Genomic DNA, 23,182 nt, shown 5'->3' with positions numbered 1-23,182 from the left:
GAATAAAAAAGTTGAAGAAGAAATTTTTAAAACAGCTCAGTTATGAACTGGAAATCAGTTTCAGTAAACCTGCAGCCGAAAACAAAAGCAATATATCAACTCCTTATTTCTTTAATATCATAAATTTAACAATGGATGATATATGTGATAGTTCCTTATCTGGAGATGCTGTTATGTGAAGAACCCTCAGGGATAGATTAAATTAGAGGAGGGGCGGAAGATCATCCAACCTAACAAGCACCTTGACTTATAGATCTATTGGACAACTTCGTCTCTACTTCATAGACCTTATATCACATGGACAGGCCCTAACGAGACTTTCACGAAGAGTTCGCGTCAGGCTGAATATGAAAGAGAGAGATGCAGCTAGATGAGTCAATGTCAAAATCATATGACCAAAACATTGGACTTACGTTTTGAAAATCTTGAATTTTTCTTTTATTCTGAATGAAACTCATTGTTATTTTGATATATTGGAATTCTAGCAATGTAAACGAGGGTTAGAATTGCTTGAAATCTTTCTTATATTAATCTATTTTCGACTATCAAACGTTTAATTTTTGTTTGAGAATTTATGGAAAAAGCTATAATAAATAATATTTTTATTATTTATATACCAAGAAAGGAAAGCATTTTTTCCTAAGGTATGTATATAGTCTTTTCTACTACTTTTAAGGTCGTCATTTTTATCAGTCAGGGAGGAAAATGCTACTTCTACTCCTGCCGGGAGGAAAACATTTTTCCTTCCTTCTTTAGGGGCGAGAATGAAGTTTTCTATTAAGATAGTAGAAAAAATATATTTTTTTATTATATCGCAACTTAAAATGAAAATAATTTTCATATATTTTTATCAAGTGAAAATCGTTATATTATGTTATTATTGAGTGAAGATGATCATTCTTTCAAATGTTTGGTTGGAATAATCAATTCAATATAGACTAATTCTTAAATATAACCATTTAAAGATTCAAAATGAAAGTATACTGATTAGTAATCACCTATTTGTGTTGTTCTATTTTATTACTTTGGCTTTCGACAACCAAAATTCTAAGTACAAATATTATTGATGGTAGAATGAAAAATCATTTTTACAAACAATTTTAGCGTTTAAATACAATCAGTTATGTCTATTACATTTCATTCTTCAATTTTCTATTACTTCCAACTAGTTTAGTTCAAGTCACTCATCAATTTGATAATAGTAAAATCTTTCAAAAAATTGTTTCCAGATAACACAGGAAATTAAAAAAAAGAGAGTTTATGAAGAATTGTATTCATTAAGTGTTCATTGCTGTTCAAAATACATTATTACAATAAATGATTTAAAAAATGGTCCGACTCTAGCCTATCAGCGCATGAGGAAGAACATATTCGCAGTCGGATTTCTCACTCTCCACTAAGGAGGATATTCACTCTTCCAATCATTTAATATCCAGGATATTGAAAAATATCAGGATTGACCTCTTCCTCTTCTTAGTTCTAAACTCCTCCAAATCTTGAAATTTATGAATCTTCTTCTCCTTATCTCTCCAAGGATCAGTTATGATACATTCATTTTTCCTGAAAAATACATATTATAACGTTGTTATAAGTTGTTGTTCACATATGTTAAAAGTAATTTTCAACTAAATAACAATTTAAGATACCCATTTTCAGCCTTTCAGTGAATGAGCTTCCCTAAAGATGAATTTTTAAGCCACGGCACAGAATATGTTCCTCATTTAGTATGGCAATCTAAAAACTGGAAATTTCAAACTATTTGATCTTCATATTTGGTTTTTCTTGAATTGAACTTACATTATTATCGTTTAAATCACACCTAGTATCATAAGTATTTATGGACTTGTCTGTACCAAACCAACTGTTGTGTTCTTAAGATCAATAATATCATGTCTTATTTCCATTCTATGTCTTATTGTATCATTTGGTATCATGTCCCTTTCAGATTTTCCAGCTGCTGTTCACTTCAGAGCTGTATGTTATTATGCTCCTAATTATTGAGTACATTTTTTCTTATTATTCACATTTATGTTTTTAATCGATAATATCCTATTTAACATTGAGATTATTGGTTTTCTTTGGATGTTTCTCTCAGATATTACTTCGTCTAGTGTTCCATTCTTGGAAATCCTCATTCCCAGGTTTCTAATTTCTAGTATTTCTAATATTAGTATTCAATCTGGGGGAAAAATCTCCCATGGCAGCAGCAGAGGATTTTGATATTATAAACAGTTGTACCGTCTCTGGTTGCCCCATCTCTTGCTGTTTTGTCTCTGGCTGGTCCTGTTCAATTTCTTTTGCAATAATTATTTATATGAATGAATAAAATAAGGGACGGAAAATAAATAGATTTTTCACATCCATAAGAAATAAAATATTAATGTACCTTCAATATTATCTTCAAGACATTTATCTCCATAATTTAATCTCTCAGGCATATAATTGGAGAAACTGAAAACTGAAGGAATAACATCCTTTTTCAGAGTTTTTGTACCATGAATATTAATAAATTATGTTGATGAAAACGGTTGCTGCATATTTTCAACAAGGAAAAAGGGTTGAAATCAATTCTTCTTCAGCTTTCATCTACTGTTCCCTTAATTCGCATCCTTTGGAAAACTGTGAACTGATATTTCCTTTATGTATGAATTCAGAGGGTATTAAAAGAAATTAATACTTACGAATTAAATTTCAACTTTTGGCTTTTTTCTAATCTCGCTGTACAATTGAAGGCTGCACGAGTGTGAGGCATTTTATTTGAAAATTAGTTCTTTTGGTGCTTTGAATTTCGCAATAGCAGATGGATTCTAGAAAAACATGAGCTTTCAATTAATTTTCAAGATGAAATCGGCCTTTCAATAAGTTTCATGAACTTATTGAAATCCGATAAAGATTTCACGGAATACTTACCGCTAAATCCTTTTATTAGAATGTTCAACACTTTTACAAATCGAATCAATCAGATTAACTATGTGTTCAATTCAGAATGAGAGAAAAATTAGCGATTTTCTGAATGTGAGTTCAATGTTTTGATCATATGATTTTGACGTTGACTCATCTAGCTCCATCTCTCTCTTTCATATGCGGCATGCCAGAATTTCTCTCTAAGGGCCTGTCCATTTGATATTAGGTCTATGCTCTACTTTGAATAATTTCTACGTCAATCAGTGAAGTGTAGGTACTAGTGTAGCTGAAAATCATCCGGATAAAAGATTTTAAGGTTCATGTCGGTGTTTTGATCAGAAATAGAACCACCCTCACAAATAGTTAAGAAATTGCCAACTTATAACTTTCAAGCTGATAACTTTGCCAGCTGATAACTTTCAACAAAAATTGAGTGCATAATTCCGACTATTTCAAGGGTAAATGAAGATGCACCATAATTATGTAATATCTACAATCTAATGATCCGAAACACCGAAATAAGTAATATATATCAACAGCACTATTGTGCTGCTTCATGTTCACCTTGGAATAAATAGCCCGAGCAATAGTGACTTTATAACCTGTAACGTTACAATTGCCTATGAGACTCTAAAGACTAATTTCTAGGGGTGGTTTGGCTTATCTGGCAACCAAACTCCTACCCAGGTTTCTACAAATTTAATAAAATTAAAAAATACAAAGATTGATCCTTTTCACTCTAAACTAATAATATTCAAATACATAACGTAACATAACGTAAATCGGTTTTTAATGAATTACTCTGTTATTAGGATGGAATCTCTTCTGTAAATTATTTTCAGCCTTCTGAACACCAGATCTTATCAGGTAGCTATAGTACTCCAATTCCCATTTAGCGAAGTTGATGTAATAACGCCAGAAATTACGCAGGTATTCTCTCAGTTTCAGGAACTAAAGTGTTTTAACGTACGTACTATTCTAAATTCTTTATCTCAAGGAAGTACTTCTTGATATTTTTCAATCTCAAGAAAGGTTTCTGTTGTTCCAATCCCACGGGAGGTGCGAGCATCCCGACACAATTCTCGCCAATAAATTAAATTTCAAATCTCAAATTAAACTAATAATGACTGAAATCCAAAACTTAGGTACCTACGTATCCTTCCTGAAGTCTCGATAATTATTGATAATCTTTCAGAAAATTCTGTTTAGAAACGTTTATTTCACATAATTTAGTAGGCTCTCCGTACCTACTTCTTCTCCCGAATAAGAAAATAATATGTCAAATAGTTTTAGTATACGGGACACAAATCGTTTATGTATTTCGAAATATAATACCTTATATCACAGACAAAAAACCCATTTCATCTAGGTTTGGGTTGAATAACAAGATTCTATAGATGAACATTTTCTAATCACTCAGGATATAAAATCACTGTATATAAAAATAGTGAATTTGAATATTAATTCAATGATCAGTAAAATATATGCAATTCATTACTAGAAAATTCAGTTTATTTATACAATATTTACATAATGAAATAAATAGTCTTAGTAATTAAAAAAAGGCACTTTCAAAATTTCATTTACAATAACAATACATTTTCAACATTTCTTCTGAAACACATTTTGCATGTTGAAAATAGCTGTCCAATCTACTGATGGAGCTATCAATTACGAAGTTTGTATTATTTTTGGCATCTTTTTTCAAATGTATAGTGGACTCAAAAACTGCTTTAGGTACTGTTTCTATAGATATCAATAAATATGTGTCATTTTTATAGCTAAATTTATCTGATATAGAAGAAACTAATACTTTTCCTAGTCGATAATTGGCACACTTTTGGCTACCACCCATTTTGGCTACATTGCTTTGTATTTCCTTCACGAGAAAGTTTGCTGCAGCTAGTACAATATCATCTTTGCGATTGAGGTCAGAAAAACCGGAACATGTACACCAGTGTGGCGCAATTCCAGCTCTTTCGCATGATCTGCTTAATTCTATTTCAGAAAACAAAGATTTGCAGTGGGGACAACTAGTAATAGATTTCATTGTATAGTTGAACCGGGATAATGTTAATATATGTTGTAGAGTCATATATACATCATATGGAGTAGTTAACCTATTGGCATTAGTTCGAAAATTGGCTATTTCTTTTGGGAACCTTTTCTTGAATCTCTCTGGAAAAGAAAAGAAAATGTACGGCAATCTTTCTTCATACCAACCACTGAAAGTATGTCTTATATCTCCAAAACGAATGCCATGATCACTTAAAAATATTACTATACTGTTATCTAAAATTTTTGCCTCTGTTATATCTTTCAGGAATTTTTGTATCTTTTCATCCATTCTGCTAGGTGTATTCAAGTTATTATGGCTGAAAGTGTTCATCCAAAAGAAACCAAAATGCTTGTAATCCTTGTATGTTATAGCGAATCTCTTGGCTAAATTTAAAATTCTTTCAGCAGAAGTCTCAGGACCAGCACAGTAGCTGAGAGTATCTCTTTTGACAGTTCCTATACTTTCAGAGGCTTCCATGTAAGGTTTGAAATAATAATCAACTGGTTTCTTAGTGAATCCCTTCTTTCGGTAATTGAAGGTGTTGATGCTCGTTTCATCCTCTCCGTAACCTGTAATATAGCCGAATTTCTTATATTCCTTCCAAATGAATCTACAAGTATCTAAAGGTCCGATTTTCTTGGGATCACAAATGTTGTAAGCTTCCGTTGAATTATATCCGGTCAAAATTGCCATCAGGTTTGGAAAAGTATTTTCTCCTATTTTATTATATCCTAATAGTGGAAACCAAGTACTATCATTAGATAAAAATTCGTATGACTTTGGCATAGCTCGAATCAAATTCAATCGTGAAATACTATCTATTCCTATGAATAAAATACTTGGCACCCTCTCAGAGTTCGGTTGTAATTTAGAGGCGTTGAATTCTTTTTTGATCCTAATGACTTCGTGTACGTTTTCATAAATTTTTTTATGTTTTTTCGAATGACATGTCACTCTAACAGTGTCCTGAGTAAGATTCAGGGAATCTTTGAATGTTTTACAGGTGCCAAATCTGAAACAATGAAAATATTTCTTTAATTCGATTATATTTCTAGAAATTCTTGTTTGAAACAAAAATTTACTCGTTATTTGTGACTTTTCATTTTTTCTTATGTTTTTGAAGCAGCTCTCGGTATGAGTAAATATGCACAAATCGTTTTGGCGAGCTTCTCTGTCAATTTCTTTCTATTCTGGTAATCCTATTAACATTGAACGTTGAGTGAAACTAAATGCATCCGAAATCAAAATCAAATCCGCAGTATAGAAATTATTGGGGAAAAAATAGGAACGTTCATATTTATTTGTCCATTAACATACTAATCCGCGGAATTTCATATTGATCGTATTACTACAACCATAGAAAACCCAAGAATACACCGAAAAATTGCCAATATTTAATTAACAATATATCTGAGAGAATTGAAATAAAGTTTATATAATATGTGACATCTATGTCTATGGATAACCTCTCTAATGTTCATATCGAAATTCAGAGTTATAGTATCCTCAGAAACCCGGCGCATGAACGCCGAGCTTCAAAAGAATCAAAAGCTCCTGGTGCAATCAATGCTTTTCTCTAATTCTGTGGTTATTCCGTTCATTCTTCCACATCTTGTAGAACAAAATCGTGCGAGAATATTTCAGAAACGCACAGTTTTCATGGTTATATTTCATTATTATATGTTGGTACACCGAACTTTCTGCCACGGCTTTATCTGTCAATTCATCAATTTGCCTTAAAGAAATCAGTTCTGCCAACCAACATTTTTCAATGCAAAAATCACTAAATGATATTTATGGAAATATTTCATTAATTTCAATAAAAATGCAATGAATTAGAGAAAATAATGTATAATACTCGTACAGAAGGCTCATTCTATCACTCGTTCATTCCAAAACTCGCCACTTCGTGGCTCGTTTTTGAATTTTGAACTCGTGGAAGAATATCAATGCCTTCTGCACTTATTATAAATAACTATTCTAGAACTTGTATTCAGAATAAGTTTGATTGAACCATTTGTTTTTTTTATTGCAGATAATTAAAAAAATCATGCGGAAAAATACTCATACTCCAATCCATATACTAATTAATTCAATAAAATACATGGCAATTCAAATACAAGTGAATAATATATAAATTATAAATACAGTTAAAATATAAGATGTATCTGTATCACAAATAATTGTTTACACTACCAACAATAATATGTTTGGAATTTGATATGGCAGAATTCGTCGATATCATAAATTGTATTCTCAAGCAAGCAGTATCCCAGTCTACACAACATCCTATGAAGAGGCTGTAGGCGGTTCATGAATATTTCTTGAAAGCTTATGATACAGAATGTTCGTGGATGATATGCTAATATTTATTCAAGATATTCTTGGTGCCATTTAAAAAAAACCTCTCATGGAAGTATGTCGTAAACGTACCAACTTCTGAGATACAGAAAGATAAAGTTTCCAGAATTTTTTTTTAACCACAATTATGCTATTACAGTGCTATGAAATTTGGTACACGTGTTCACTGCATCAAGATGGATTTTCTGATGTACAAACAAAATTACAAACAAATTATTCTTACCAGGGACGTCTGTATGGGTTTAGCCTTGAATAATTTTGGAGAAAAAAAATGGTACGACGAAACTGCTTCTTCACAAATAGAAATTTATTTTTGAAATTTTCATTCATTTCTGAACAAATTTTGTCTCTCGGTTTCAATTGGTCCGGCACATGGTTTTCGTTTGAAAAAATAAAAATCATTTTGCTTCATTGCGAAATTTGATATCTATCAAATTCGTAGTAGTGCAATTATTCGGAGAACAAAGTTTCGAACCGTCTTATTTACGGAAGTTCTAATCGAATTTTTCCTTGATGATTAAAAAGTAAAATAACTTATTTCCGCTTTATATATTTATTTTCACAACAATTGTTTCGTCATGATAACATGACTTCGTCAGGTGAGCATGGTAACTAACTACATATTTGAGATACAGTTCTTTAAATAGTTGAAAAAATATGGTGTGAAATATAATAAAATCTTGGAAATTCTTGGGTTTCAAAACAGGTTGAGTAAGGGTGATTTATTTAGGTCCGTTTGGTCGTTGAGGAGGATCTGTTTTTTATGGTACCTATTTATCTCCATTGCTTCAAGGAAATTCAATTTTAGGGTCTTATTTTCTACGTGCAAAATTTCGAAATTGTTGTCGAAATCATGCCCGGTCTCTAACAGATGTTCTGCATATGTTGAATTACAAGTTCCGCTAACGCATGCTTTCTGATGTTCTCCTATCCTAGTCCCAAATGATCTTCCTGTTTGACCAATGTATGTATACAGGGTGTTTCCTAAACATACGGCAAAAATTCAGGGGGTTGTTCCTTGGACTATTTTAAGCATGTTTTGTCCTTGGATGATTTTTGAAAAACCTCTTTGTTTCGAAGATACAGGGCGAACAACAATTTTCATATTTTTAAAATTAATAATAGTTCAATAATTAATAATAATTTGGATTGGAAGAGGTGGACCTCATTTATGGCCTGCTCGTTCCCCGGACTTAAACCCCTTAGATTATTTCCTATGGGGCCATCTAAAATCATTAGTTTATACCACTCCAGTAGAAAATGTGGAAGACTTGCGAAATCGGATCATTGCTGGGTGTAACTTAATAAGAAATGATCCTGGTGTTTTTGAAAGGGTTCGGCAGTCAATGAGGAGAAGATTGGATGCTTGTATGCTGGCTAGAGGTGGTCATTTTCAACAGTTTTTGTAGGTTGAGTTGAATTTTCATGTAATTTTTCATAATAAAATGTTATTATCTGAAATTTTGTTTCCCCTATATCTTCGAAACAAATAGGTTTTTCAAAAATCATCAAAGGACAAAATATTCTTAGAATAGTCCAAGGAACAACCCCCTGAAGTTTTGCCGCATGTTTAGGAAACACCCTGTATATGGGCAAGTACCACAATTCAACTTATAGACTCAAGACTTTCTATCTTTAGCGACTTTATCTTTATTGTTTTTTACTAAATTTCCTAATGAGTTTCTAGTTTTAAATGAAATATGGTATCTAATTATTATTTTTCTTTAGGTATCTTGCTATTTTTTCAGATTTATGTCCAATATATGAAAGGGTAATATATTTATTATCTTGTGGAACTGTTGGATATACAAGTGAAATAGATTTTTTTAATTGCATTCGGTTAAGTAATTTATTAATGATAGATGGATTGAAACCATTGTTAGGTGCAATCTGTTTTATTGTATTGAGTTCAATATCAAAGTTCTCATGTGTCATGGGTATGTTGATCAATCTAAAAATCATGCTATTATAAGCTGCTAATTTTTGAGCATATGGGTGGTTAGAGGAGGAATGAATTGTGAGATCTGTGTATGTCGGTTTTCGGAAAATTGAAAAATCATGTTTATTATTAATTTTCCTGATTTTTAAGTCAAGAAAATTAATACTATTATTTTGTTCTTCTTCATATGTAAATTTTATTGTAGGAGATAATGAATTAATGAATTCTTTTTAGAATTCATAAATTCATTATCTCCTACAATAAAAAAAATTAATAATAATGATTTTTCAATTTTCCGAAAACCAACATACACAGATCTCACAATTCATTCCTCCTCTAACCACCCATATGCTCAAAAATTAGCAGCTTATAATAGCATGATTTTTAGATTGATCAACATACCCATGACACATGAGAACTTTGATATTGAACTCAATACAATAAAACAGATTGCACCTAACAATGGTTTCAATCCATCTATCATTAATAAATTACTTAACCGAATGCAATTAAAAAAATCTATTTCACTTGTATATCCAACAGTTCCACAAGATAATAAATATATTACCCTTTCATATATTGGACATAAATCTGAAAAAATAGCAAGATACCTAAAGAAAAATAATAATTAGATACCATATTTCATTTAAAACTAGAAACTCATTAGGAAATTTAGTAAAAAACAATAAAGATAAAGTCGCTAAAGATAGAAAGTCTGGAGTCTATAAGTTGAATTGTGGTACTTGCCCATATATACATACATTGGTCAAACAGGAAGATCATTTGGGACTAGGATAGGAGAACATCAGAAAGCATGCGTTAGCGGAACTTGTAATTCAACATATGCAGAACATCTGTTAGAGACCGGGCATGATTTCGACAACAATTTCGAAATTTTGCACGTAGAAAATAAGACCCTAAAATTGAATTTCCTTGAAGCAATGGAGATAAATAGGTACCATAAAAAACAGATCCTCCTCAACGACCAAACGGACCTAAATAAATCACCCTTACTCAACCTGTTTTGAAACCCAAGAATTTCCAGGATTTTATTATATTTCACACCATATTTTTTCAACTATTTAAAGAACTGTATCTCAAATATGTAGTTAGTTACCATGCTCATCTGACGAAGTCATGTTATCATGACGAAACAATTGTTGTGAAAATAAATATATAAAGCGGAAATAAGTTATTTTACTTTTTAATCATCAAGATGAATTTCCGACAGGTAAAGACTGAGACAATCACACACCGGATTTTTCTTATTAACCAACTCAGTCGCAGCATTCGAGAGGCGATTTTACCATATCGTCCCAGTTTTTTTCACGAGAAATGAGATACAGTGAATTTTTCAGAATGGGTCACCTTGTATAATAATATAATATTGATTTTGAAATGACATTCAGAATTGGTTATGATATTGCGAACGATCTGGCGATTGACAGTTTTTTAAATTATGGTGCAGAAGTTATTTGCGGTACCTAGTAAAGATGAATAAACGAAACTAACTTGTTTTATTTTTGGGGAGAAAATTTTGGAATGAAAGTAATATTTCGAATAGACCCTGAAAAATGTATTGTATAAGAGTGAAAATTCACCTGGCTCACTAATCAGTTTGGTCCCTATAAAATTGAGATTTCACGTCGTAAAGACAAGGACGTTCTCGCACTTCGTTGAGGACTCTGATCTCCACCATGTTCGTACATGCATGCTCCGAATTCAACACGTGAATGACGTCGACGAATCGACGAAAATCTGGATCCTCCATATCGGTAGCAGACGGTAGTCGTCAACCAGCATCAGGTTGTGCTAGTATGTTCGCTTATAGGGAAACCAGTGTTACAGATTTTTGTGCGTAACATCGGTCTGAGCTACGTCGACTGAGTATGTTTCTGCCACAGAATAGACTGTGCTGTACCTAGCGATAGGAAGTGACAAACTTATGTCGTTGGGAAAGAAGGAATCGATTGGTTGCTTTTTCCTTTTCGTAAAATAATTCGCTAACAGTAATGTTGCAAAGTTGACTTACTTGATTCCTTCATCTGGTTTCTTCTTACTTCCAGATCTGCTAACATATGAGTAACAACAGGTTATATTTTCTTTGGTATAGGAATGTGAAACTTTTTTATCTATTATCAATGTAGCGTTGATTCCTGTTATGTTCACATATGAAAGTAATTTATGTTGACTACAAGGGATATATTTTTCTTTGTGGGAATATTTCATTGCTTGTTCATTGAAAGGATCTAAGTTTTGTATACTGCATTCCGGACTCCATACCAAAAACTCTGTAAATGAAAATATCAGATTAAACATGAGAATACATTTTTGTTGTGAATTATTGAAAATTTCATATTGTCATATATTTTATGATTGTTATAAAATACTCGGATCTCTTTTCAAACGTGTAATAAAGATATTTTAAAAATCTCTTTTGCGATGTATGTATATAAGGCAAAGAAAAGCATAATTTTAAATTATTTTATAAAACGAAAACAAAGTTATGGACCCCTTTTTTCAATATAAAAATCTGTGTATGAATTAAAAAATTAAAAAGCAAGCTCGAATAATGATGAGTTTCTTCAGATCACCGTATACCATAGAAGCACCATTTATGAGAAAATGACAAGAAATTGAAAATGTTAAGTGGTAATTAATGAAAAAACCAGTTATGCCGCCAATACAGACAATGTTTTTTTCAAGTTATACATACCTATTGACTATACTATACAGAAAGTTATATAGAACTATACAGAGACAAATTCCGAGTTATGCAGATAGAGTGATCATAATCAATTTCAAACATCTCCAAATAATGACCAAAAACTTTCTTATTTCAACTGGCACACCCTCAAAACTGTAAGGTTAGGAGTAGGAAAATCTAATTATTGGATGTGCTATTTGAAATAAGAATGTTTTTGGTCATTATTTGAAGTTAGGTGCGTCAAGTTGGTGATCCACTCCCAGAATTTTGGTATCAAATTGTTTTGGGTAATTTGTGCCCATTTTGTGCCAATTTTTGCCGTATAAAAAAAATTTTGTGCCTATTCGGTTTTCGAGATATTTCGAGTTTTTCCCGTGAGTCACCAACTTGACGCTGTGACTCATACATGGAAATTTCAAATTTTTTTATTTGGGTATTTTGTGCCCATTTCGTGCAAATTTTTGCCGTATAAAAAAAATTTTGTGCTCATTCGGTTTTCGAGATATTTCGAGTTTTTTCCGTGAGTCACCAACTTGACGCTGTGACTCATACATGGAAATTTTCAATTTTTTTTATTTGGGTATTTTGTGCCCATTTTGTGCCAATTTTTGCCGTTATAAAAAAATTTGGTGCCCATTCAGTTTTCGAGATATTTTGAGTTTTCCCTGTCAGTCACTTACTTGTCGGACAGAAATTTTCTTATTTAGATACATTGTGCTCATTTTGTGGCGTATGGTATGGATTTTGTTCCCCTACAGTTTTCGAAATATTTGTACTTATTTCAGTGCGATCGATAAATGTAGCACACTTCATCGACGAGCAGGGCCGTCGCTAGGGGGTAGGCAGGGGAGGCGACCGCCTACGGCGGCAAAATTCTGGGGCGGCATTTCAATCTTGATCAACAGAAATCATATGTGTAAAAATTCAAAGTAAGAAATGAGATTTAAATCGGTTAGAAACAACACGAAAATATACAGACAATTTAATCAACAATTTGAACCATCAAAGGTGCCGCATTATACACAACAACTCATAAATATCCAGATGTCGTCTAAACCCCCTGAAAAAAAAACAAAATGTTCAAACGTTTTATAAAGTGGAACTCAGCAGAAGAACCTGAAATCGCAGAGCCTATTCTAGAGGGGCGGCAAAGATTGAAGGAAGGTATTTTCTACTTTTTCCGAGAAATCTAGGTACTAAATTACTAGAAGAATGTATTGAATACATTTCTTTTTACTTTCACCGTGATTTTTTTTTCGGATTAATAACTTGATTTTTCAATGCTGATTGGAAATTGGAATATTATTTCAAATTTTATAAATCAATTACCTATATTTTAAAATAAAGTTGACAAAGCCGTCAAATTTACTTTATAAGAGTATCTAGATACAAAATAAGATACTTTTTTGCAAAGGTATCTTAAGATACTTAAAAAAAAAGAATTCAAATAACTATCTGAAGATTCTTTTTCAGATACTTGATAAGGTACTTTGTCAGGTGTTAAAATGCTAGGTACAATTCTGAAATTCGGAGGGTCTTGCAATTTTGTTTTCGGTAGTAGGCATAAGAGCGATATTAACGGAACTGAAATAGTTATCATTCGAACATTTGTAATAGATTCCATTACCACATTTTTAACATCTTAAAAACATTACGGACCGTGACGTGCCTTTATGAGAAATCGTCCTTGCTTCCTTTCATAACTATAGCAATTGGTTTCTAGCACAGTTTTATCACTTTATTGCCTCTGTCGAAGATCGGTTTTGTTTACGTTATACCAGCTGCTGAAATCGAGGGTAGATTTTTGTGACCTAATACGGGTTTACGAACAATTCATGGAAAAAACCAAATATATTCAAGAAATGGAATTTTTATCTGTTTCGTCCAACAATTTTCATTAATTTCTTTAGTAGTTTATCAATTAATAATGTTTCCTGATTAAATTTGAATTCATAAGAAATACTTACACTCAATACATATTACGTCCATAAAACCTTTTTAACTTTTTATAAAAAAATCTTATCACGAATTTGCAAGGGCGTCGACTTGTATTTTTGCCGGGGCGGCAGAAATGCTAGAGCGGGTCCTTATTGAATATTATTATGAAATATGAAAGGACGAAAGGTATTGGTAGCGAACTCCATCTTTTTGATTCTTTACAATTTACGGCATAATTTGAAGAAAACTTAGAAATGTCGGCAAAAAAACATACCGAATTCGTTATATTTAATTCGTTTTCTTTTCTCTTTGGTTCAAAAAATGGAAATAATGTATAACTTCGATCATTTTTTCCAATGATCGAAAAGTTAATTTCTAAATAATTCGTTGAATATTTTTTCCGGACAGATACTTTCATTTTTTGTTCTTGTCATTCATGTGTTCCTATTATTATTGTTACTTACCAATCCTAAAATGAATTTTATTTTTTGTATAAGTTTGAACTTGTTGGTTTTGTTTTTGTTTTTTCTATGTTATTATTATTAAAATTTCCCAAACAGTCACCTTCAATTTTTCCATATTTCGGTAGAAGACCCCGATAAGCCAAAATAATTTTTTTGCATTTTGCAGAGTTAACTGTTAGGGCGGCAAATTGGGAATTTGCCTAGGGCGGCAATTTGGCTAGCGACGGCCCTGTCGACGAGCATTGTATTATAAAATTATGCTTCGGATAAATATGTGTCTCAAATGATATATTTTTGCCTTGCAGTGCATATTTACTAATTTTCGGTTTTATCTCCATATTTTCAAGATAAAATTTGTTTTCGAACCAATAGAAACAAGCCAAATTGAACCGTATGTCGAGAATATATTTGACAAATCCCAACCAACTTTTATGAGCTATTGATTACTACACCCCTAAGGAAGGGAGTGTTTGGAGAAAATATTTATCCCGATTGCTAATATTACTAACATCTGGTAAGTATTACAAGGGAACACATAATCGATGTTAACTTGCTCAACTTCAAAAACAAAATAGTCGAACAATGGCAGAGCAGATGGAACGAAACTGAAAGTAAATTAAGAGAATTCAAACGATGTTCAATATTCTTTAAGACAAAATGAAGACGGCAAAATAAGTCTGACAAACACATGTGCTTTCGATTAATTGATTCAAGGCCTTGCAACAAATGTTGCAGTCTGAACGCGAATTTGTACACTTTCTCTTTAAAGTGTTTCACACATAAAAATCTAAAGGGTCTGATCGGGGCTCTTGGATGGCCATCTCACTGGACCGTATCTTCCGATCCAACTCATTCCAAAATATTGGTTCATTAATTCCGCTACATTCCGACTATTATGGGCCGGGCAGCCATCCATCTGAAACCAAACATTTTGTCTGGTAGGCATTTGGTCTAATATGCCTGGTAGGTTCTCTATGAAAATATTTTTGAATTCTTCAGAATTAAGACGATCTGGAAAAATTACTGGACTAAAAAGTTCGCCCCTCATCAGTCCCAAAGATACGTTTAACCTCAATTCATGTTGGAAATGGGTAACAACAGTCGCTTGTGGGTTTTCCCTTTTCCATAAATGGCTATTTCGAGTAGCAGGTGGCGGTTGAACTTATTTGATTTAATCATTTTATTCGGCAAAAATAAATAGAAATTAATTCATTTTTTTATGAAACATTGAGTTCAATAGAAATAAGTATTTCCATGTGAATTATTTCAATATCCAATCATAAGCACCTCCGAAATAGAGCAAAGGAAAGTTTGAGTATTTTCGTCTTTTTATTGTCATCACGTCAGCCATGATATTACAGCAAAAGGAAAGTAGCTAACACAAAACTGGATACGTCATTCGAAAGCATGCAAAATGGAGAAGTTTTTACTGCAAAGAAAACATATTCTCAATTTAAGGATATCGGGTGTGGTCGTCAAACTCCATAAGATCTATCTCATTTATTGTACCATCCTAGCTTTCGGTCATCATTGTGTGACCATCTTCAGGGAGCTGAAATATACATTCAGTGAGACAAAAACAACAAACATGACACTCACATCAATTCGAGATGTTGAGGAGTTAATAGTTAAAAATGCTTCAATGGTCTGATTATTAATCTGGAAACTACGATTTTTCATTTAGTATTATCTCTCAAAATTATTTAAAACAAATTCTCATTCATAGTTTTTCTTTCATAAAACGATTGGAAAGATACGACTATTTTGCTCTCTTCAGAATATTTGGATTCACCACTTCACCATACTCGTCAGTGAAAATCTTTTGCCACTCATGACTGCTCATATCAAGGCAAATTTAATGCACTTTCGGAATATATGATCAAATTTGATGAGGACGCAAAAATGAATAAGATATAATTGATTTTATGGAAAAAAGTGATAAATTCCGTGAAATAAAAAAATGTTAAATTGAAGAATAACCACCAACATTTCGACCATGTGTTATATGACATTTTTTGTTGCCAATCACTTGTATTATCTCCCCTTGAATTAAGGCTGTTTCAAAAGTGTACACCCTGTATATTGTTCAATTCATCTTGGTTGATTTCAGCGAGAAACTTGCTGTCACACAAATTTGTTTCAATCAATGGATCGAAAGCACATGTGTTTGTCAAACTTATTTTTCTGTCTTTATTTTGTCTTAAAGACATTGAACATCGTTTGAATTCTCTTAATTTACTTTCAGTTTCGTTCCATCTGCTCTGCCTTGGTTCGATTATTTTGTTTTTGAAGTTGAGCAAGTTAACATCGATTATGTGTTCCCTTATAATACTTACCAGATGTTAGTAATATTAGCAATCGGGATAAATATTTTCTCCAAACACTCCCTTCCTTAGGGGTTTAGTAGTCAATAGCTCATAAAAGTTGGTTGGGATTTGTCAAATATATTCTCGACATACGGTTCAATTTGGGTTGTTTCTATTGGTTCGAAAACAAATTTTATCTTGAAAATATGGAAATAAAACCGAAAATTAGTAAATACTAATTTTCGGTTTTATTTCCATATTTTCAAGATAAAATTTGTGTCTCAAATATATCATTTGAGACACAAATTTATACGCATTTGCATATGAGGTTAAGCAAATGCAGAGTTATCCGAAGCATAATTTTATAATACAATGCTCGTCGATGAAGTGTGCTACATTTATCCATCGCACTGGAATAAGTACAAATATTTCGAAAACTGTAGGGGAACAAAATCCATACCATACGCCACAAAATGAGCACAATTTATCTAAATAAGAAAATTTCCGTCCGACAAGTAAGTGACTGACAGGGAAAACTCAAAATATCTCGAAAACTGAATGGGCACAAACATTTTTTTATACGGCAAAAATTGGCACAAAATGGGCACAAAATAAAAAAATTTGAAAATTTCCATGTATGAGTCACAGCGTCAAGTTGGTGATTCACGGGAAAAACTCGAAATATCTCGAAAACCGAATGGGCACAAAATTTTTTTTATACGGCAAAAATTGGCACAAAATGGGCACAAAATACCCAAAACAATTTGATACCAAAATTCTGGGAGTGTATCACCAACTTGACGCACCTTTTGAAGTTAATGTTTGAATATTAACTACGATCATTCTGTATAATCCAGAATTGAAACTTCCTTTTCTTTATAGGAGTATCCAATATATCTGATCACAAAAACATTTTGTGTATCGGCAGCGGAACCTCCTTTTTCATTAATTACCAATTCAAAAAACCCCTCATTTTCTATATGTCGCCATTTTTTCGTGAATGGTGCTTCTAAGGTATGAAGTGATCTGAAGAAACTTACCTTTATTTGAGCTTTTCATTCTAATTTTTTATTGATATACAGGTTGACACATTGAGAAGAGTGTAACTTCTGCCAATATCTTTGTTTTCGAACACCCGTTATATCAATACAAAAAAAAATTGAAATGTCCTTCTGACTACCCTATACACATCACAAATAAAGATTTTCAGAATACCCTTGAAATGAGATCCGCGTCTATGTTTGACCACCCACTCGGTATATTTATTAAAGAAAAAATGAAAAGCACAGAACAGTTTTATTTCAGCCCTCTATCATTGAAAATATAGTTGTATACCTACACCTTGACGTGCACCTCTTGAAATTTCGCATGGCCATTGAAGTGGTTATGTTAATTCAACACTAACAAAGTGAACTTTAATTCGGTCGGATCTGTTGTTAGAGGAATATTGAGTTTCTTCTTTGATATTTCGACAGAATATTTTAATCATATGAACAAAATTTTGCCCGAAGCTTGAAAACGTCATTCTCTTTTCAAATACAATCCAACATTATCATACCTGTTGTTTTGATTATACCTGAAAAAACTTCAACTACCGAGTGTATTTTCTCTATCAACTGACCTCAAGTTTCTTGCCTTTTCCGTTCGAGAGTTATAGTGTCGGACGGACAGAACTGAATTTGAGCAAGAATTTTTCATCTCTAAATCAAATCTAGTCGTTTTAGATGAATATATGCTTGAAATATAAAAAAAATTATCGTGAAGAAATTATATCGCAATGTTCAGGGAACGAGTGCCTCAAAACGCATCTTCGTCTGTTTGACCTTATCTTTTATTCTGTGTTTCTACAATGTTCTTCATTTATAATGAAACTTGTTGTGTACCAGTATATTTTTAGTCACTGGAATATCCATTTTAAGTCATCACAACGCTCAATAATTTAATCGTGAAAAAATTGAATAAACGAATTTATCAACCAGCGGTTATATCAACGGGCTCGATCTGACAGACTATGTCGACACACTTATTATTTATATATTTTTTGCATGCCAAGTTGATGATAATCGTTGATGATAATCGAGCGATAATAAAATCCTGAGGAAAAGCTCCGAACTATTCGACTTGAATCGGTGGCACCTCCCATAGCAACTTCTCGAATTTTTTAGGACCCTAAAGTGAATAAACAGCATCATATTATATCTAATTATTCTTTTGTCGCAAATAATCTCTTCGTCGGCACTTTGCATTCCATTTCACATTTTCACTCACAGAGATAGGTGAGTAGGTTTAGTATAGTTTAGTTTGAGGGGGACGACGTAAAATTTTCCTATTATATTTCGTGTTCAACTTTCAATGAGTGTTTCATAATATAAAAACTAATCAAAATCTCATTATGAGTAAGCAAACTTCTTTGGAAAACTCCTTCAAAAGTAGGAAAATTGATGCCAGTTTTTGCGTTTGAATTCAACAGCTGATAATTCGACAGGTGAAAATCCATCTCAAGAAGTATCTGAAAATTCAAAGGACATTGGAAAAGAATAACCAATTTTTTTTCGTTTATAACTCTTTATCCCCCCAAGGCTTATGTCTAGGTACGCCACTGCTTCTAGCATAGTTAAACATCTATACACGCGCGGAGAACCTGCGCATTCGCCTCTTTGCCAATATAATTAGATTCATTTATTGAAATGATTCATTTGAAATTTGAAACTGAATAATCCATATTAATAACCTAATATCATTCACGACAGTCAAATGCCTTTGACATATCTATAAATAGACCTCTGGTACTAGTTTCTTTTCTTCCAAGAACTTCAAGATTTTTGTTGTGATTTGTGAATTGAAAAATTGCAAATTGCTTATAATTGTTGAAATATCCAAGAATACGAATTGATATACTCGTAGCTAGTTCGAAAATTTTTGGAAAACTGTTCATTATACTAATGGGTCTATAATTCTCTGATTTTCCGGTTCTCCAGACTTGCAAATTGGTATTATCATTGACATTTTCAGATGATTTGGAAATATACCAAAGTTGAAAGAATTGTTGATAATTTAGCACAAGTTATTTTTAACATAATTTATAACTTATAACTTCATCAATGCCACTACTGATTTTATTTTCAGATATTTGTAATTATGAGATCCTAGCTAGAAAAAAAATGTACATGGAAGTTTTTGTCCCAACATTGCAAGAAAAATCGGAATTACATTTTTGCAAAAGATTTGGCCCAATATTTGTTAAAAAATCATTGAATGGTTTTGAGATAACCTCAGGTGAACGGAGTTCTACGATTTTTTTCATCAGAAGCTATTGCTTGATCTGGCCTACAAACGTTCCACATGCTTTTATTTTTGTCATCAGATGCTCGGATTTTAGTATTATAGTATTCTCCTCTCAACTGAATCAATAAATTGCCATTTTTTATTCTTTTGTTCTTGTACAAAATTTTATATTTTCTATCAAGAATATTTGGAGTGAATAACAAATCCAGATGCTACTTACATTGCAAATTTTTTTGGTTATCATGAAACATTTCTTTTAATTTCAAAATACTTATTAGGTTCACAATATTCGATTTTGCGTTTCTCTAATGAGTTTATATGAGTATACAGGGTGATTCTGAGACCATCAGATTTGAGGGGTAGTTTACAGTTCATAGTCGAGAGAGTTTCGAAACAATGTTTGGTTTACGCTTGGAGGCTTCAATTGAGGCTCGACAGGGTGATTTGTCTGATTCGGTCGATTCACATTGATAAATAACTTTGGTGAAGTTTATTATATTTGATGGAAATTTCAATGTACTACAATATAAATGAGTACATTCATTAATTCCAACACATTATTCAAAATACAGGATTGTAATTGTAATAATTTCAGATTGATTGTTCAGGTTGAAAAAACACCCTTACCATTGCGGTTCCGAAATTTCTCTATCCGTATTAGATTCTACCATAATCAGTCATTATTTAGGTGTTCCCAATTTTTTGAGCACATCTTCAGTTTTCTCAGAAAAATTTTTAGAAGGAAAATATAATGAAATTTCGCTAGATAGAAAGCTTTATCCAACGATACAAAGCTGTTCTTAAGTTCTGAAATAATTTTCTGAATTGAATGATTTTATTGAGAATATTTGTGCAGTTGAATATGAATTTCGAATTGAAAAAACTATTTCAGAACTCGCATTCTTTGACGATAAAGCTTCACTACCTTCCTAGTTCAGAATATCGTATTCTCACTGCTTTGGACAATTAAAAAAACAATTTTGAGAAAACTGCAGGTGTTCCAAAAAATTAAAAACAGCTCAATTTCATTCTGATAGAATCTGAATCGGATATAGAAGTTGAAACGCAATATACAGGGGGTTCTTTAAACCTGAGAAAATAATCTGGAATTATAACAATACCAACCCTGCATTTTGAAAAAAAAAAGTTGGTGTATTTAATGTATTAATTCAAATTGTACTCCACTGAAAATTTCATCAAAATTGAATGAGGCATACCAAAGTAATTCATTAAATTAGAATCGGTCGAATCGGACGAATCACTCTGTAGTGTCTCAATTGAGGCCCCCAACACATAGTTTCTAAACTGTCTTGACTAGTGTAAATTTAATCTTAAATCAGACGGCCCTCTCCGGAATCACCCTGTATAGTTATTATATGAGTTTCGTAGATCTGCAGGTGTATTACTTTGACGATAATTCAATAATATTGAAAGAAGATTAAGAGATTATATGTTAATTCAATATAATTGAAAAATGTTAAAAAAAAGGTTCATTAATTTAATGAATCAGAATATAGGAATTTCAGATTCAAGGTGAATCTGGAAGTTTAATATCAGACTAATGTCAGTCGAAGCCGAAGCAGATGATGATTATCATCGATTATATGTTCTCTTCATCATCGAAAAATTTACAATCTGAAGTCCTAGAAGTTACACCGTCATTATTTTATTCGGAGAAGTAGGTGAGTCATCCTTTGTCCGATTATAAAAAAAAATGATAAATGAATACCTACTACTTTCATTGGAAATTATAACCGCCGATGAGCATTTGAATTAATATCTACTGTTTTGGTTGATTTTGAATAATCATTTATTTATGATTTTGAAGATATGAGTGGAATTTCAAGGACGATTACAAAAAACTAAGGTGGTTAGTTAGCTATTTCTGTAGAGGTTTTTGAATATTATCGAGAAGGATGATTCACGTTACTGATTGAAGCATTCGAATAGGATTTCTACAATCTAATAAGGACCCCGGACGTACGTGATCGGCATGTAATAACTGAAAATTCCCAGTCGTGATCAAGAATTCAAACATTTCCATCCTTTGGTCAGAAATGAAATTTTATAACTCGATAATACCATCCACAAACATGGGCGCCCGCAGGGGGGGGCCAGGGGGGGCCATTGCCCCCCCTGAGATTTTGATTGTCTCATTTTTCAGCACAACACCCTCAATATTACTTCCTCAATCCAAAGGGCAAGGAAAAAAGGAAAGTAATGGATTCACAACAATTTCCGGGTTTTCAATGGAATTACTATACATATATCCATAATATACTATACACATATCCATAATCGGCATGGGCGCCCGCAGAAATTTTTCTCAGGGGGGGCAAAATGAAAATAATTGAAAAACAATAAGGCATCCACAATTGTCGTAGGCGACATCAGTATTCCGTTTCTTTCTATTTCTGTATTTATATTTATCACCAGCGTCTACTCTGAATTTCAAAAGATCACTAAAAGTGGTAGGTATAGGGTGGACAAAAATACAATAGTTTCGTGTGTGCTCATAAAATAACGCATAATATTGATAAATATTAAATAAATAAATTGATTCGAGTCATGTGTGTCGCACAGAGTAGACGTGTGTATATTCTGTTCCTTGAAATCTTACCTCAAAACAGTAGTTTCAGTAAATTATTACTAACAGCTTCCAGTCGATTAATAATCATAGAATTATTTCTTAAAATCCATAAAATGCCGTTTACGAAAGGGCAGAAAGATGAAATTAAACAATGTATATTGGATTGTTTTTCCGATAAGGATTTTATGTCGAAGTTGGTAGAAAAAGTAACAGATGTAGTCAAGACAACAATAAATACACACCTGGAGAGTCTAGAATGTAAGGTTAGTGAACTTCAAAACAAAGTCTTATCTCAAGAGGAAGAAATTTCAAGTATGAAAACGTCAATAAATAACTTGGAACAAGAGAGTAAATTAAAAAATTTAAGGATGTATGGTCTTGAGGAACAGCCGAAGGAAATCTTGAAAGACAAAGTACATGAGGTCCTTAGCAAGATAATAACAGAAGACAAATTTGATATTCCTCCTTGCTATAGACTAGGTAAAAACAGCATCGATAATAAGAAACCTAGGCCAGTTTTATTAGAATTCAATTCCATTCAGGAAAAAAATGTGATATTTTATAACAAAAAGCTACTAAAAGGAACTGGTATCGTTATAACTGAAGATTTAACTAAAATCAATCATGAA

General features: G+C 32.3%; 1 protein-coding gene and 1 long non-coding RNA gene across 7 annotated transcripts in view; both read right to left on the bottom strand.

Annotated features, from left to right (window-relative positions):
* Nucleotides 1–1,256: 1,256 nt before the first annotated feature.
* Nucleotides 1,257–3,585, bottom strand: LOC123679967. Of its 3 annotated transcripts, XR_006747460.1 has the most exons (6): nt 2,911–3,585; nt 2,682–2,807; nt 2,387–2,626; nt 1,798–2,294; nt 1,647–1,741; nt 1,257–1,560 (listed from the first exon to the last, which is right to left on the bottom strand). It is a non-coding gene; the product is annotated as an uncharacterized LOC123679967 (long non-coding RNA). The 3 variants fall into 3 exon arrangements; XR_006747458.1 differs by having other exon boundaries at nt 2,682–3,582; XR_006747459.1 differs by having other exon boundaries at nt 1,798–2,283; nt 2,682–3,582.
* An 809-nt stretch (nt 3,586–4,394) lies between these two features.
* LOC123679965 overlaps nt 4,395–23,182 on the bottom strand; it is a 76,455-nt gene continuing 57,667 nt past the window's right edge. For all 4 annotated transcript variants that reach the window (XM_045617570.1, XM_045617568.1, XM_045617567.1 and 1 more), the window contains 2 exons: nt 11,296–11,554; nt 4,395–5,975 (listed from right to left, as the gene is read on the bottom strand). In XM_045617570.1, coding sequence (XP_045473526.1) covers nt 4,484–5,975; nt 11,296–11,492 — 1,689 coding nt within the window. In that variant the 5' untranslated portion in view covers nt 11,493–11,554 and the 3' untranslated portion in view covers nt 4,395–4,483. The remainder of the gene's footprint in view (nt 5,976–11,295; nt 11,555–23,182) is intronic.

This window comes from Harmonia axyridis, chromosome 5, assembly GCF_914767665.1.
Source record: "Harmonia axyridis chromosome 5, icHarAxyr1.1, whole genome shotgun sequence".
Lineage (NCBI taxonomy): Eukaryota > Metazoa > Arthropoda > Insecta > Coleoptera > Coccinellidae > Harmonia > Harmonia axyridis.
Note: the sequence above shows the minus strand (reverse complement) of the source record. Positions and strands in the feature narration are given on the sequence as shown.